The 18,936-nt window shown below is 38.7% G+C and overlaps 1 protein-coding gene across 2 annotated transcripts in view; it reads right to left on the bottom strand.

Annotated features, from left to right (window-relative positions):
* Window positions 1-17,212, bottom strand: part of ccdc85a (coiled-coil domain containing 85A) — a 713,177-nt gene extending 695,965 nt beyond the window's left edge. For both annotated transcript variants that reach the window (XM_043696030.1, XM_043696031.1), the window contains exon 1: window positions 16,027-17,212. In XM_043696030.1, the coding sequence (XP_043551965.1) occupies window positions 16,027-16,978 (952 nt within the window). In that variant the 5' untranslated portion in view covers window positions 16,979-17,212. The remainder of the gene's footprint in view (window positions 1-16,026) is intronic.
* Window positions 17,213-18,936: the final 1,724 nt, after the last annotated feature.

Here is an 18,936-nt window from a genome sequence, read left to right as displayed (position 1 = left end):
CTGAATACTGTTCAAATATAATATGCTTTGGGCTGCCCATCATAAATCTGCTCCATAAATTCAGTTAAAAAAAAATCCTCATTGGAAATTTGTAGAGCAGCACAGTTCAAAAACACACTGATGCTGTTGGAACAAACACTGAAATTAATGTGCAATTGAGCAATATCTTAAATGGGGTAGAATCCTCATCTAAATCCTCTTGCAGTTAGAAAACAGCACTATCTAGTTTCTGATTACATTCCAGAAAACAATCACAATGTTAACAGAAATAAAACATTCTGTACATAGGTGTCAATTCAAGTCCAGTGTTTATTCAGGTGCATTATACACTTCAAGAACCTTATCAAGGATCTTCACTTTGGAGAAGATAAATAATGACTATTAAGTCTTTTGCAGAGAAAAAAACATTAAAACAATTTGCATTCTCTCACCTCTATACTTCATTACCAGAAAGTTTCTCAGCACAGCATCAAACAGATAAAATTAAGATCACATTTATAAATGAGAATAAAACATAGCACAACTCGAGTGTATCAACAGCTGGATTCTCCTCCCTAATAATTCTCAGTAATTTATTCTGAGCTGCATGATTAATGCTATCAAGAGGTCTGACAAAATACTTAAGAATGAACTGTTAGTTTTAATGAGGTCCTAAAGCATACCTCATTTCCTGTGTGTACCACCATTTACTGGCTGTTGTGACATTATTTTTCTGATGCTGAATCTATTAAACTTTTTGTAGAGAATATGATCTACTCAAACTGAATTACTTTCACTCAGAAACATTCGCCATATTCGGCGCATTGAATGTCATGATCACATCACATATCAAGATACAAGCAAGATAGAACATGAAATATTCTTGAGGCATTCAGCAAAGTTTCTACGTCATGTCCTGCAATTCTCAAAATTATATCCTTCTAAAAATCTGTTGAGAAAAGCATATGTATCACAATGCTTGCAGAATTCTGCTCTTTGTTTGAAACTGTGCAGCTATCCAGAAATCATTCTTGTCAGAACTGCCAATCAGGATAGGGAATGTAAACTGAGCAATACTGGATTAGCTACTGGCTACACACCTAAGCTGACTTTCCTGGTCAGTGAACAAGGAGAAAGAAATCAGGTGGGAAACTCAAAAGGGCAATATCACCTGTCTTACATTATGACAAACATTAGAAGGTCCAACCTGGAGATCATCCAAGGTCACTTCACTACTAGAGAACTTTATGCCCTATCCCGACACTAATGCACAGGTCACTGTCTCCTAGTCTTCTCCATTGTGTTGGGGAAGAGAGTGTTTCTCTATTTTGTTTTAAAATAGAAATCCTAGAAATGGTCACCCAATGGTAAAGTCAAACCTGGGTACCTGTACTGTCAGGCAGCAGTGCTACCCATTGAGCCACCATGCCATCCGTGTGCTACAATGACAAAATTCTGCCATTGTAGATCCTAACCAAATGTCTGCAATGGATTTTGATTTTTTTTTGGTATGATTGATTGCAAACAACATTAGCCACTACAGCTGATGGAATCATCTTACTGCATTATTGATTCTGCCATTGCACACTTGAGTAATAAACTTGAAAAATTCTTCATTAGGAATTAATGTCTTTTTTTCTCTCCTATTCAGGTCTTTCACCACCTTTTCTGACAGTCCTTTCTCACATTTGATACTACCACAAATATTTATATTGTGTATTTTAACACAATTAAATGTTCAATGCTATTTCAGAAGCATTTCAAAGGAAGACATCTCTGAACCACATAAGGAGAAATTAAATTAGATGGTCAAAATTGCGGTCAATGTGGTAGATTTTTAATAGCATCTTAAAGGAGAAAAGTGAAACAGAGCTATAAGGAAGATGTTCCAAAATTTAGGGCCTGGACAACAGAAGGCACAGCCACCAATGGCAGAGTCATTAAAATGGTACATGTCATGAAGCCAGGAGTACAGCAAACAAATCTTTGAAGGAATGCGACTAGAAGAGATGAAAGATAAAGGATCAAGGCCATGCAGGAATTTGAAAATAAAGATGGGAATTTTAATATCAAGACATTGCTTAGCCAGAAGCTATTGTATGTCAGCAAACACAGGTTAAGAGGTGACTGGACTTTGTGTGGATCAAGACACTGGTAGCAGAGTTTTGAATGGACTGATATTTATAGCAGTTAGAATGTGGGGAGGCCAGCCTAGAGTGCACTTGAGTCAGCAAGTAACACAGGCTTGACTGAAAGTTTCGGGGGATGAGCTGAAATAGGGGAGAAGCTAAGTGTTACTATGGATGTGGAAATAGATTACCATAGTGATAATGTATTGGAGGTCAGAAACTCATCTCAGGCTTCAATATGATACCAGGCTTATGTGAAGACAGACTGAATCTCAGAATGTTTTTAGATCAAGGGTGCCAGAAAACAGTTTGAAGCAAGGACTGTAAACAATAGCTTCAGTGTTCTTGAGATGGAGGAAATTTCCATTCATCCAGAACTGAACTGCAAATAATCAAACTGATAATGTAGCAATTGAGGAGGAATTGAAAGAGATGAGATAGATCTGGATGTTCCCAGTATACATATGATGCCACCGTAGGCAGTATGTTGATGAGAGGGGAGGATCCATGGGGTATACTAAAGGCAACAGCATAGTAGAAGGAAGAGAAGCCACTGCAAGTGATACACAGGCCATTGTTAGATAACTGAGAATGATACAGGGTGAGAGTAGTCCAACCCAACTTGAGAGCAGAGAAGAACACTGGAGGAAAATTGTGCAGTCAGCCAGGTCAGAGGAAGCAGTAGATCAAGAAAGATTTGAAAGTTTACCTCTGCACAATTCCAAAGATGACTACTAGCCTCCAGTATCATTCCTTTCTTCATATATACTCATAGAGAAATCACTAGGTGAGGATCAGAAGTGGCAGTCCTAACTGATCTCTCCCATTTTTAGTTCAAAATGATTAAGCTGATTAAATATAGAACACAGAATGTAGGAGCAGGAGTAGGCCATTCAGCCCTTCAAAGCCTGTTCTGGCATTCAATATGATCAGGACTGATTATCCAACTCAGTACTATTCCTGGTTCTCCCCATATCCTTTGATGCTTTCAGTCCTAAGAATGTATCTACATCTACACTTTAATCTCTTCTTCTGTCACAACACCAAATCGTCAGACCTAGAAAGCTGATATAATCCTTTTTAATGGAACAAACAGATTGCCTACTGGACACATTCTTTTACAAAATTTATTATAAACAAAAATAATATGGAATCAAATCAGAAATAAATAAAACAAGTAAACTATGTTGTCAACAAGTAGGACTTTTAAATTCTGTCACTTCAGGCACAAGAATACAAGGACTGGGAGGAGCAGGCCACTCTGCCCCTCAAGCCTGTTTCACCATTCGATGGCTGATCTGATCGAGTCTCCTTTTCCTGTCTGCCCCCATAGTTCTCAGCTCTTTTGTTGATCCAAAATTTAACAGACTCAGCATTGAACATATTCAATGATCTCGCCTCCACTGCTCTGTGGGGAAGAGAATTCTACAGAGGAAACAACTTCCAGAGAGAAAACAAAACTCGCCTTCTCTCTCTGCATTATTCCTACCAACATAAGAAATAGAAGCAGGCCATTTGACCCTTCAAGCCTGCTATACAGTCAACAAAATGATGCCATTTTTCATTTGTTTTTTTCTCATCTTTCCTATTTTTTCCCCATAATCTTGACCTGAGTCAATCAAAACATTGTCTAATGCCATCTCAATTATATTGCTTGTTGAAAGAAATAATTCCAAACACATACAACTCTGTGAGAGAACAAATGACTTCCTTTCTCCACCTTAAATGGGATTGCCCTTATTTTGAAACTAGTTGTAGATTCCCTGAAGAGGGGAGCATCCTCTCAGCATTCACCTTGTCGAGGTCTTCAGAATCTTATTTGTTTCAGTAAAATCAGCTTTTATTCTTCTAACTCCAATAACCAACCTGCTTAATCTTTCTTCAAAAGCCACTCTTTCCATTTTATGGATATGGGTAATCTTCACTGAACTGCCTCCAATGAAATAATGTCGCTCCTTAAGTAAGATGGCTAAAATTGCTCTTGGTGTGGTCTTAACAATGCCCTGTACAACTGTCGCAAGACTTTCCTCGTTTTGTACTCTAATCAAGGCAAACACTACATTTGCTTTCTTAATTACTAACTATTTTTGCATGCTGACATTTCATGATGCATGTACTGTGATTCCTTTGTACCATAATATCCTGCAAGCTTTCTCAATTTAAATAATGCTCTGACGTCTAATTCTTTCTGTCAAAGTGAACAATCTTACTTTTCCCCCATTACACTGCATCTGAAAAAATTGTGCACATTCACCTAATTATCTAAATCTTTCTGTACACTCAATGTCCTCTTCACAACCTACTTCCCACCTATCTTTGTGTCATCAGCAAACTTAGTTATCATATCTTCTGATCCTTCACCCGAGTCATTGATCAAATTGTAAACAGGGGTCCCAGCACTGACACTTGTGGCATTCCATGAACAACAGTTTGCCAACCCACAAACACCCTGTTTAACCCTATTCTCTATTTTGTTCTGGGCAACTAATCCTCTATCCAATGTATTTTAAGTTTGCATTTATAATTAGTCATTTGTTCTTTTTGCATTAGAGGATAAGTTTGTTATAATAGATATCTTTGTTTATTCTTTGTTTATTGCTGAGACCTCGTGTGAGTTTCTTTTATCTTAAAAGGTCTTGCAGTCAGACATTAACCATCATAGAAATTATAATGGTTTTATTTCCCACTTCTAATGACTCATGGAATAGTGATCTTAATTTCCAAATCACTATTCCCACCACAGTCACAAAAGTGCATACTATAGACAAAATTGATTTATATTTTGCAATCCTTGTGAACAAGACTGGCAGTCATCTAATGGAATAGTTCCGACCTGAAAAGTCATGGGAGGAAGTGATGTACCTGGCAGAGGGGAAATCAAAACTCCCACAGCTGATATGGTAGATCAGCAATCGTAGGTTCATTACAGTGTAGAAGGAGGCCATTTTATGCATCATGTCGTAACTGCTGAATACTATGATTTAGTGCCAAACTCCTGCCTATTTCCCATAATCTTGCATGTCATTTCTGTTTAAATAATCAACCAATGCTGTCTGGCATGCCTCAATTGAATCGTCCTCCAACACACATCCAGTGGTATATTTCAGGCCCGAACCACTGGCTGCACAAAAACATTACTTCTCAGTGTAGCTACCATAGTTAACAACAGTTCCTCTCTACTTTGTCAGAAGTTTATCTGGATTAGTAGTGCTAAACAGAGACCAGCCAGCTGAAGAGGCACAAATTTATAAAACATGATGTAATATGCAAATAAAGGCATAGATTTTTATCATAATAATTCATAAAAACAGCCAACTGAGCCCGCTCATTGACATCATTCTCCTCCTCCCCATATTCATCTCATCCTATCGGCATCACCCATTCCTTTCTACCTCTTCTGTTTCACAGCAACTTCTTAACACGTGAATAACATTTGCCTCAAGTATTCTTTGTAGCAGTGAGTTCCCTCCTGAATTTCCTATTGGATTTAATGATGAGAATCTTCTCTTTTTAGTGCATGGTTCTGGGCCCATCCACAAGCAGAAATATCTTTACCATATCTATTCTATCACACTTCCATAATCTTAAAAAAAGATCCTTAATAGTGACCCCCTCAGACTTGCCCTGAGAAAAGACACCAAGCTGATCCAGTCTTTAGTGAGAGATACAACTTTTCAGTTATGGTATCATCCTTGTAAACTTCTTTGCAAGTCTTATAGTCATTCTATATCCTTTTAAGGATTCTCCATTTCAACCTCTCTGCTTGCCTGAGGTGTGTTCACCCCCAGGTTAAACCACCACCAGTTGTGTCTCACTCTCTCTAATGAAACAGCCCTATGGTTCTCAGAGACTTTAGCAACATTACCTTTACCTATATTCTTTAAAGAATACAGACACTAGACTGTGCGCAGTAGTCTGAGTGTATTCTAACTACAGTGCATTAAAATGATACCAACTCCTTGAAAAAGAAAATCCATGCAGATCTTACTGAAGAATGAGTGATTGTCTGAAATGTGGCAAAGTCAGAATGCGCAGCAAAGATTTGAAACAATACAGTACTTTGTATAACCATACAAAGTTCTTTCTTTCTCTGACGAATAAACAAGTCTAACATCATTCTTGGCTGGTACAAATTTCATATTAAGGACAAACAAAGGTCTCCTCCACTACAGGCCCAATAAAAACATACTTTACAACTCATTTAGGTAACATGGACTAAGTATATAAACATTATCTGATAAAAAAAAGAAAGCATCATATCACTAAAGTTATTACTTAGACAGTTATTATTTTCCTTTTTCCAATACTCTTCCCACTTTTATATCCTTGTGGCAAAGCTCGAAGTGACAGAATTTCCATAGTATTCTCCTGATCATTGATTTTGTGGATCTTTCACTGTAGTTAGGGTGATCATGAGAATCCCCTTAGAAATAATGGAATAAAGCACACTTGCATTACAAGTTTGCCATCTGTGTGACAAAATTTCTATTTGTATACTGTAAAGGTGGAGCCACTATTAAGCAGGATTCTGGAAAGAAACTGACTATAGAAACCGGTTTGCACCTAGGTAGCAATTTAAGAGTGGTTGATTGTAAACAGTAATATTTAAAAAGCTAGTTTTTTTTTGCCACTTTCAGTTAACTTGTAACTGTGAGCTTTGACAAAATAACAATTAAAACACTAATGTAAAAAAATGTTCAGAGGTTAGATTAAAGCAACTGACGATTCCAAATTTTTAGACTTTAATTCATCAACTTCTCGATCCTGGGCTATAGAGGTACTTCTATTGTGCATAACTGATTACCTATTAACTTTCTCGACGTCAGGTTCTGTGTAAATCAGGTCAGAAATTTACAAGTGTAAATTGAACTAATAAAGTAAATGCAAACAACTTCACTACATTTTATGGCTTTTCAACTTGTTTCCTCAAGTTTTTACAGAGCTGAGCTTGGGACTTGCAAGAAACATTTTTATTTGTTTCTTGTGGCTCACAAGAATAGTAGTCACAAGTGTAAATGACTTTTTTAACCACCTGACAGCCCAACATGAATTGTATATCAGAATACCTCAAATAAATCATTTAAATACATGTTTGAAGATGTTGAATAACTTGGAATAGTATCAAGGGCTTACTATGACTAAAGAGGTTTTAAGCTGAAAATGCAATGGCTATTGATGAGGATATTAAACTGGTCAGAAAGTGTCATCATCACAGTCACTCAAATTGCTACAATTCTGATCAATCTCCCTACAAACTGATAAAGTAACACACAACCCTGATAGCGGCAAACCAATTTTCTATTTAAAGTTCCATCTTTTGATTTACTATATGTTCAGAGTCTGTTTCAATGTTATCTCCTCCATTAAAAAAAATTCACAGGTCATTTTGTTTTACAGCTGTAACCGCTGTGTAGGAAATCTTGGTTCTATTTAAATAAATGATAATTATCACAATATAATTTTCCAAACTGTTATTTTTGGGAGTCTTAGCCTGCTGACCATTACTGTGAGTGCACATAGTAGAAACAAGCATTTCCTGAAACTGCAATTGATGCAGAAAGCATAAACCATTTATGATGCACAGATTGTGTTGTGTCGTAATAAAACAATTAATATTTACAGTGAGAAGCTGCAGTACCTGCAAAGGCTAGAAGTAGACTAAGGGAGTTTCAGTAATACAGATCATACATTAAACTTTCTTTAATAGGGCTATATTTCTAATGAATCATAGAATTCCTACAATGTGGAAGCAGGCCATTCGGCCCCTCGAGTCCCTACAAACAGCATCCCACCCAAACCCACACCCCATCCTTGAAACTCTGCAGTCCCCATGGCTAATCCACCTATCCTGCACATTTCTGGACTATGGGAGGAAACCGAAGCACCTGGAGGAAAACCATACAGAGAGAATGTGCAAACTCCACACAGACAATTGCCCGAAGGCTGAATTAACATGGGTCCCTCGCATTGCGAGGTAGCAGTGCTGACCACTGAACCACCATGCCACCCGAAATTGATTAAACCTGCTGCTGTACAGTGCACATATTAAAAGCAAGAAGATAATTAAGGCAAGGAGCAAACAGACCTTACCCAATTCTTCTTTATTTTTCTGACCAAGTTTTTTTCTCAATCCTACTCTGATTTCTGGGCCCATCGCATGTTTCATGTGCAATGTCACAGAGGTGGGCAGCACTATAAACACACTAATGTTTTAAGAGGATTTCTTCCAAAGTACAAAAGATGACATGATAGATTATGATTTATTTTCATGGCACAGTTCTTCAGGCTATTTAAAATTTATTTTCAAATCTTGTTTCTCATTTATTTTCAATGCATGGTTCCATAACTTAAATCACAAATATCCATTTAACTAGACTTCACCTTTATCCTCCAGTTAGTAACTTAAATAAATTTACACAAGAAAATATTTTAATATGCACAAAATATTTTCCCCAGCAAGAATCCATATCAGGGAGCATAACAGGAACATATATTAACTGTCCTGGATAAGCTCTTAAATCCTTAGGGCCTACATTAATGAAGTTTTAAACTGCACAATTCCCAACAATTCTGTTGTCAAAATGTCTGAAAAATGACCAATAATTGAAAATGTAAAAAAAATCTTTTATTTCCAAAAAAACATACTCACCAGAAACCAGTTGTGCAATCACCTTCATCACTATCCCCTGAAATTTTTAACCAAGACCTAATCCATTTCTGGGCTTTCATCCATTTCATCATTGACCCTTTCTGACTTGCTACTTCTAACTCACAGTTATCTGCATTCTTCTGTGCATCTTTTACCATTAAACCACTAGTCACTCAGACTTGTCATTCTACTTACTTGACACACAGACAGTTGGCATTCTCATGTCACTCCCTCAGATGAGAATCTTCAACTTCAGGATTCTCCAAAAACAGAAACCTTTTTCAGAAACCTTTTGACCTAAGCTGCCTATTAAATTGGACCCCTCCAACTCCTTTGTTAATCACCATAATTTCATTTGGTATAACAAAGTTAACGTAGTAATTTCTTTAAAAATGCACCAAAAACACCTTTTTTTGTTAGATTAGATTCCCTACAGTGTGGAAACAGGCCGTTCGGCCCAACCAGTCCACCCCGACCCTCCAAAGAGTAAGCAGTTTATGAGTGATCCTCATCTAAGAATTACAAATAGTATTTCATGTATGTTTGCATAACAAGCTATTTTAAAAAGCTGTGCACAATAGTTTCTTGATTCTGTTTGCTTTGCAGAATATCAGTGAAATACCCCATTTGTGACGAAGAGCTATGCACAATAGTTTCTTAGAATTCAGTCTTCTTTGGAGCAGGGAGTTGAGAGCTGGTGTCTCAGGAAAAGTGCCCAGCAGCAGAGCAGTGAGCAACCTTTCATCACTGCATCTGTCAGCAAGGAAAATAAATGAGAAACTGAAGCTGAAATTTTAATGAATACTGACACTATACATCTAACTGGAATCCCAATCCTACCAATATTGCTGAATATAGTATTGACATTAATCTACAAAATTGAGATGAACCTGCGTATTAATATGCAGGTGATTATCAAAAATTCCTCACTGGTTGACAGTGCAACATTTTGTGATGAATTGAATTGCAACAACTTCAACCTCAGGTATTGACTCCTCAACACTATAATTACCTCACTGCATTGGTATTGATTATATTCAATACAGCATGTTCGTCTTTTTAATGTTCTTTGTACTGAGGTGAGAAGGTTAGTAACAACTACATGCCAAACTGATGTTTCTGGACCAGAAAAGCAGCAGTTTGAAGTAGAAAGGCATTTATAAATTCAAGGAAAGATTTTTCTCTTCTTGAGTGCAACAGATACAGGTGTACAGGTGATTTCCTTTATCAGAGTGCAATTTTCCTCCAATTCCAATTTTCCAGTCTGTGTTGCCCCTCGGGATTTCCTATGACTGGGTCCTATTAACAGGAAAATGTAAACATCACCTTTGCCATCACCACCTTGTTCATTTCAGATGAAATAATCTGAATGTAAACTACTTTTTCCTTCTTGCTATACTTCAGGTCATGCCACTAGCATATAGAAGAGAGTCAGAGACTTATTGCACATTTGACCAATTATGTCCTGCCAGGTCTCTCAACTTCACTCATTCCACTTCACCACAGTTTCCCTGTAGCCGAGCATTTTTTTTCTCTTTTTAGCCTTGTGAAAGCTACTCATAAAATTCAACAAAGGTTGTATAAATGGATATCATTGTTAATTGTCATTATATTGTGATTATGTCAATTTGTTTTCTTTTCAATATGGCCTTTAGTTTTAAAATTGGTTTTATTTCTTTTCTGTTCAAAAGCTGTTTGTGTCAATAAATTGTAATATTTCTACTCAGTTACTTACTCATTTGTATGTTGGAGGTGGGTACAGTTTAATTAGACAGCTTTACATGTCACGAGGTACCATTCTTATTCAAAACAGTCAGGGGTTATATTACTGAAACCTAATGGTTGATTACTGCTTCACCAATATCTCCTTTGGTAGAACAGCAAATATTTTGTTTATTTCAGTTCAAAGACAGATTTTTCTTCTCTTTTGATTACCTAATTATATAGATACCAACCATTATTAGTTTTGCATCTTTATTAATCTAGTACCAACTTTGGCCCTTCCTCCCTATCACATTAACAATAAAGAAAATGCTTGTGTTCAAACCACCAAGGAATACTCATTTTAGTCTCATTATGAACTTAACAGAAACTCCAAATCTATCCAAACTTTGAATGTCCCTGTAATATCTGGAAACTCTTCTGAACGCTCAACTAGAAACAAGATAGAGCTGTCACATGACAGGTAATGTGTCGCTCACTTCTAGTCAGCCTGCTTTTCATAGCAACTTCCCTTGTTAATTTTATCCAGTATAGTTAATGTATGCCCTGCTCATTTGCTCTAAGTAGTAAACAAAAATCCTATACCCACATCTCATAGTCTCTTACACTAAGGGAATTTCTCTCAGAATTCCAAATGAATATCTGTCCTTCCTCCCTATGAAATGTCCAATGACATTAAAGCCCACGCTTGGTAGTCTAATCACTACTTTGTATCTTTGTTTTCCTGTTTTCAACCTTGATAGTGTTCTGCCTCACAGTCCTTGACTCATCGACTTTTTTTTCAATTAAGAAAATGGAAGCAATTAACGGAAATGAATTCCACCAGGACATTGTGTAACTTTGTCAAATTTAGTTTTTGATTTTTATTGAAAAAACATTTTACAGGAATCTACACTTTTGGACTAAAATTAATTCCTAACTTCTCCAATGAACCAGCGAACACCTAATTCATACACTTCGCTATCAGCTTAGCTAGTTTTGATCAGGACTTAAAGGTACCAGAATTAACTTCATTAGTGATGAATATCAGTTTGGATTCTGCTTGAAGTATGTTTTCTGGATATCAGCTGAGATCAGGTCAGAGTTCACTGTTGATGCACTGTGATATAAGTGACTGTTCACTATCAAGTATAAGCTCCGACATGATGTATGCTAATGGAAGTAAAGTACAAATACTTATAAAATCATGCCCCGATCAGTGGCTTCTTTCTTCCTGGAGGAAAGGAGAAAAATAAGACCAAGAGAAGGAAGTATCCACTTTACTGGGAAATCTACTTCAGTGGTTCTTACACTGGCCAAGCAACATACAAATGAAACTCACTTACAAATAACGTAATTAATAATGATAGTAAAAAAAGTTTAATTTTTAAAAGACATAAACAAGGGAGTGTTCTGACATACTTCCTCTAATGGTTCAGTGATTAATGCATTTATTAATGTTGTAATAAGTTATTAAAACCAAAGGGATTTCAGGATTAATCCTGATCCTATGTTAAGTCACCTTATTTCCACCAAATGATAATCATACCAATGAAGCTCAGTGCTCAGGTATGGGAAGGTAAAACAATTATTAACCCAAGGTTCACAGGCCTGATGTATCTGCAGTGACCCCTCCTGGACAGTACACGTTGTGGCCTTAAGTGATAACATATTCAAACTAATATGAATACCACACTTAAGACTTGTCTGTCAATAATCAATGCTATAACGTACACATGGAGAATGGTCGTGTGGCTGAAAACAGACACGGAAGAAGATTCATTACACTTAAGGCCAGATAAAGTAAGAAGAAACACAACTTAAATATTTGGCCTCAGTTCAAAACTTTTGATATGAATATTAAAATAAGTAGCGTAATGATTTAAAAGTCATGAGAAACAAAGAATTAGATAAAGTACTTAAGGTCAGAAGAATACAGAGAATTAATCTTAACCAGAATAACTGCAGTCAACACACCACCATGCTGGTAATAAGATACTGATGTTTACTTACATTTAACACTGGACAGAAATATATTTGGTGACTCTGTTGTAGTGAACAATATGATACAGCGTTTAGACAACCATTGACCATTTATACAGACAAAACTCATCAATACAAACTCAAGAAAACACACCAAGAAGTTCTAAAGTGGATCCCATCTATCATTAGCATCCCAGAATAGCAGCACCTCTTGCAATTAAATGTTTACTGTACCTGCACTTCTACCTAGCTTGGAGGCCATTGAGTAAATAGGAATTGTTATTTCCATAAAAATGAAGAGTCTTTTTGTTTACTTAACCACTACCATCCTAAACAAAATACAGAAAAATAAAAATGGAAATATGTGGAGTATTGAATACTTTTTACTCTTTGGACACTTGTAAATGATTTAGAATGCACAAGATCTGTATGACAAAAACATTGTCTAACAGTTTGCATTAACAAAGTTTGTCTGTAGCTTAGAGAAGAACACAAATATAAAAAGTCACAAAATCTAGGCATTGAAGCAACAGGAATTAACAGTTTCTATAAGAATATCTGTTGTCCTGTATGGTTCCAAAAGTCTTAAAATTTGAAAGATAATATTTATCAATTTGTCAAAGTGGGAAACAGGTATCCAGCTTTATAAATTACAACAATAAAACTTTAACACTTGCCATCACTTGCCATGGTAAAACCAGAGATGGTAGAGTCAGTATAATTCCTGAATCATTTCTGGATATGACTGCTTTTGTTTTGGGTACATATTTTTACCAATATTTGTAATTCTCACAAGACATGTTCTTTTTTAAAAGTTTTGAAAAACACTATCAGAACTTGAAATTAAATTTAAAAACCATGCCATGTTTCTCTACTGATCAAAGGTACTTGTCTCCAAGTTTAAATCTCACAGCAGGTATCAGGCTTTGTAGCAAACAAACGCCTAGATTTAGATCAGTGCTCTAATAAAGTTTGGGCATTGATCTGTAAACATCATGGTAAAACTGCCTGGCTTGCAATAATTTAAAAAGGAGTTTTTGAGCCTTCACTACCTACAAATGCATACTTTTATATCTTAAATACTACCGGCAGTGAGTTTGTTTTTATTCTGCAGGTTGTGATGATCTGGAATGCACTACCTTAGAGTATGCAAAGGCAGATTTAACAGCTATCCAAAATGAAGGATATATCTGAAATAGTTTTTAAAAGAACAACTACAGTGAACAAGTAGGGATGTAGGGTTTGTTCAATAGTTCTTTCAAAACACTGGTAACGATACAATAGGCTAAATGGACTTTTTCTGCGCTGTAAGATGCTACATTGTAATTTCTTCTGGTCTCAGTTCTGTCCCAGTGACCTTTTTGATTTGCAGTGTCCAATTCTCAGTCTTCTTAAGTGAATCTTCTTTCATTTATGCCTTGCCATAAATGTACTACTAGTCAGATCCATCATGCCAAAGCTTTTAGAACAATGGTCAGTGCTGCCCCCATTCCCATGGCACTCAGCTCTGAGTGACTTTTCCTGGACACATGTGATTTGGGCATAAAGGACAAACACGTACCGGTTTAAATTGCAAAGAGACTCCCTATTGTTACCTCTGATTACTGTATTCACTGGTTGTTTCAGATTTGATTTATTCTTGGTATTCATTTCCTTAACTGGAGCAAACAAGTTAATTGTTTTGTGTTTAATTAGGATTTGAAAATGTTTTTGCTATTGCACAGAATTAGCAGCAAGACAAACCACTGACAGTGCAGAATACATATAGAGTAAAGATTCTACAATAATACTCCCAATAACATGCCTTAATTCTGACCTCAGACAAGTATACAGTTGTAGCTTTGCTTAGTAATATGATAAAATTGTCGATATTATAAAATTTAATTTAAGTTGGGGACAGACTCACATGTTGAAATGAACTGAAACTATTTCCATTTCACTTGGAAGGCTTTTAGCTGTTGAAGTTTGGGGTGGCTTCTGACCTACATCTTGGCAATGAGAGGGCAATGTTGCTACCTAATCCAATGTTAGGCAACAGCAGAAATGAAATCTAAGAATGCTCAAGATCCTGCTTCAGGTATCAAATATTAGAGATTTTGAACTAAATCAACAATCTATGACTTGACCCTGAACCCAACATGAATTGAACTGAAGCAAAAATTAGTTTGATGATTCCAGTTAGTGCAGCTCAGCAGTCACCAAATTCTTGATTTCAGATCTCTCTGACTGCTTGGTGATCATGATCATCTTATTGTACCTTGGGAATTAGATCTTGCTGCTCTTGTAATACCTTCCCTCAAGATCATAGTCACATAAACAATGACTGTAATAGGAACAAAAGTTCTGGAAAATTACAGATAATTAGAATACCTTATGTTAAGATTAATTAACAAAATGAAAAAAAGCATATCACTGAAACCCAGGTATCATCTTTTTAAAATAGTACATCATTCAGCATGAAATACAGAGCTTGATTCGAGCCTTAACACTGTGCAAGTAAATTCATTAAAATTAATTTGATTGTAAGACTACTGTTAAAATTTTAGGCTTTTCCCACTAACTTCAAATTCACTACTAACCCTAGCTTGAGTTTAAGATTAGAAATAGCATTTACAACTGGGAAGAGTTTTATATAACTTAATGTATGAGTGAATAAGTCTCAAATATGAAATTCAGATATAAATGTCAATACGATGGGGACTTAATTCTTTTATGCAAATAGGCACAAAGCACTTCAAAGAATAAATTCTATTTTCCGAAACCATGTGCAATTAAACTAATTGCAATTAATCTAATAAGTAGCTTTCATTATTACAAAAGCAATACAAAGGCTTTAATCCTAATGGGCTTTAATTATATACACAGCACCAAAAGCCTAAAAACCCACCATTAGGGTCATACTTAAATATTTCTACTCAAGACAAGCTGTACACTATTTGCCTATTATGTTCACATGGAAAAGATTTTAAATGCATTTTATCAGATTAACGAGTACATAAACACATTTACACAATATACACCCTGTCAGACTGATATAAGGTGCCACATGAAGGGCATCAATTTATCGTGCAATGAAAATTATTTCTCTTGGTGGAGAAAAGAGTTGCAATTTATTAACAGTGCATTAAATAATCTGTGCAGCTGAATTTTAAGTAGGATCTCCTGAAATTTCACAAACAAAATACACTACTCTTTTGGAGGTTAGCTTCTATGTGAAATACGTTTGCTCTGAACTAAGTATTGTGTTTTATATATGGTGATGTAAATGCATTGATTTCATGCAGAAATTGTAGCGTCATAGTAAAAGACCTGCAAATTGGTCTCCTGACTAATTTTACAATTAATAATTTATAGGTATGGGCAGTACCGTGAAAGATAGGCATGATGCACAGCAAGCGAACATGCATCAGTAAGTTTTCATGTCATAATTGAACACATGCGTTATTGTTGCATGTGGTCAGGCAACGCACTCTATTAACGCACTGAAATCTATGCATTAAACCCGCAAGGTAATTCAAATATTGTGGCTATGTGCCTGTAGTCTCTGCAAAAACACCTGTGGTTTCAGTAGGTCAACCAACCCACCATTCATCCCATTGTACACACTTCTGTGATGAGGCGAAAGCTCGTCTGGCGCTGCTGCTGCCGCCGATGGTCTCCGCAGGGTCCCTTCCTTGCTGCCGGTCAAGTGTTTCACATGCTCGGGACTGCCACCGTAATGTTGTTTAAGGCGCTCGGGGCTGCCGCCTCGGTGCTGCTGCAGATGCTCCGGGGTCGGAGTGCCCACCATCATGTGCTTCGGGCGCTCGGGGCTGGAGCTGACCATGTGCTTGGGCAGGAGCTCGGGGCTGCCGGTGCCCAGGGTGTGCTTCTGCTGCTCGGGGCTGCCCCCGGCCGCAGCGCGGTGCTTGTGGAGGTGCTCGGGGCTGCCCGCTGCCGCTAACTGTTTGTGGTGGTCAGGGCTGTCGGTGCTCCCCGTGCTGGAGGTGCTGCTGCCGTCGCCAAGGTCCCTCAAACCACTTGTGGCGTTCAGGTGGAGGAGGCTGGACTGGCTGTCTATGGAGCTGCGGCTGCCCGCGCTCTTGTCCTCGTCCAGCATCAGGCACATCTCCTTCAGTTCCAGGTTCTCCTTCACCACCTCATCCTGCCTCACCTCCAGCTCCTTCATCTTCTGCAAGTACAGGGCAACTTCTTTGCGCATCACTCCCGCCGTGTACCTGCCCAGCCGCTGCCACTCCCGGGACACCTTCTTGCCTTTCTGCCGGTCGTCGTCCAGGAAGCAGCAGAGGTCCCGCAGCTCCTGGTTGTCCTCCTGCAGCTTCTGGTTGACCTCCTTGAGCCCTCGGATCTCGGTGAGATGGACCTGCAGCCGCCGGTTCACCTCCTTGATCAGGTTACTGTGGTCGATCATCACCGTCATCTTCTCGGCATCCGATCTCCGAAGTCTCCTCACCAGCTCCTCCTTGCTCCACTTCATCAGCTCTTCGTCCGCGATTTTGCACAGCTCCTCCCTCGAGCCTTCCGCGTTTTTGGTCATTTTCCTTCAAAACCCCCCTCCCGATTAAAACAAAAATCCCGACCAGACCTTTTTATTTTTTTTTATTCTTAAATTATTGTAAATGTTGTTTCCCACCTCCGACCAGACGCGAACGCTCCGTCCCCGGGGGGAGGGGGGCTGTGCAGCATCGTCCTGGGGGCTTCTCTTGTCTGTGGGCAGCACTCAGCGAGTCCCCCTGCCCGCTCGCAGCACTGTCTCTGCGGAGCTGAGCGGAGCTGAGCGGAGCAGATCAGCCTCTCCCGCAGCCGCAGCCACAGCCGCCAATCCCCGCTCTCCGCCCGGAGGGAGTCGTGCCCAGGCTCCCGGCGCATGCTCCCTTCCTCCGCTGCCGCCTACCCGGCAGCCTGGGAGCTGTAGTCCTTCATTCAGGCACCATTCCCCACCCCCACCGGCGAACTCTTCATTTCAATTCATCCTTCTTCCACTGCCGCAACTAGCGGCTTCTCATGTGATGACAGTGTTCCATCACTCCATTTCGAGCACATGACCTTCTGATCGAAAAACCTCCCTACAAGCAGTCAGAACATTTTCTTGTTAACAGTATCAACCCTTGCCTGCTGTCCCACTGCTGAAATATGCACTGTGCATTCGTATTTTGCACAGCATTTAATGCCTGCGACTTTGATTTCCCACTTTTTCCAGACATATCAGCCAAAGTTGCTCTGGTCTTTCCTAATAAGTCAAAAACCTGAGAGTAAGTTTTGTAAACTTCAATGTCACGGGTTGCTAGCATATGAGAAATGAATGCTGTTGCCAGAACCATCTGGAGTAGATTCACCAGCACAAATACTTCTTGGTACCATTGTGGGAGGTCACCCGCATAATGTCTTACGCAGAAGCTTAGCCATGTTTGCATTCAATAATAATGGTTTATTACATAAGAGATAGTTTCATCTTACATTATTATTTCTTGTGAAAAGCAGACTCAATCTAAGAACACACAACTGGTACAAGGAGAACCCTTTGCAATTCTCTAGCTCCTCTGAAGAACAGCCCTTTATGGTTATTTTCAATCAATCGCTTCAACCTCTGGAACAGGTTGGACCTCTGGAACAGGTCTGGCTTAGAGGTAGGAATGCTATCACTGCATCAAAGAACCATAATCATTTATACCTCGAGTATTTATTTAGTGATGTCAGTTAACTCTTTCAGGTACTAAATACATTATGCAGCAGTGAGTGGTGAGCAAGCAGGTAGGTGGAGCTGAGTCCACGAAAAGTTTAGCCATGGTCTTAATACATGATGGAGCAGACTCGATGGAGCAGGCTCGACAGGTCAGATGGCCTAATCCTGCTCCTATTTCTCATGTTCTTATGTTCCTAAGTGTTATCTCTGCCATACTTGTTTATTAGTTCCCAAAGGAGAAAGTGAGGTCTGCAGATGCTGAGAATCAAAGTTGAAACTTTATTGCTGGAACAGCACAGCAGGTCAGGCAGCATCCAGGGAACAGGAGATTCGACGTTTCGGGCTCAGGCCCTTCCTCAGGAATGAGTAGAGAGTGTTCAGCAGGAGAAGATAAAAGGTAGGGAGGAGGGACTTGGAGGAGGGGCGTTGGAAATGTGATAGGTGGAAAGAGGACAAGGTGAGGGTGATAGGTCGGAGTAGGATGGAGGCGGAGAGGACAAGAAGAAGACTGCAGGAGGAAGAACACAGTCTGAGATAGACACTGTCAGCACCAGGAAGAACACATTCTGTGACAGACACTGTCAGCACCAGCATGAACACAGTCGAAGATAAACACAGTCGAAGATACCACAACAACGCGACGGTCGGAGGATGAGCGTCTTATCTTCCGACTGGGAACCCTCCATCCGCAGGGGATGAACTTGGACTTCACCAGTTTCTTCATCCCCCCTCCCCCCACCTTGTCTCAGCCGGATCCTTCCAGCCCGGCACCGCCTTCCTGTCCTGCAGTCTTCTTCTTGACCTCTCCGCCT

Source organism: Chiloscyllium plagiosum, chromosome 9 (assembly GCF_004010195.1).
Source record: "Chiloscyllium plagiosum isolate BGI_BamShark_2017 chromosome 9, ASM401019v2, whole genome shotgun sequence".
NCBI classification, from domain to species: domain Eukaryota; kingdom Metazoa; phylum Chordata; class Chondrichthyes; order Orectolobiformes; family Hemiscylliidae; genus Chiloscyllium; species Chiloscyllium plagiosum.
The sequence above is the reverse complement of the archived record's forward strand: the minus strand, read 5'-3'. Positions and strand labels throughout refer to the sequence as shown.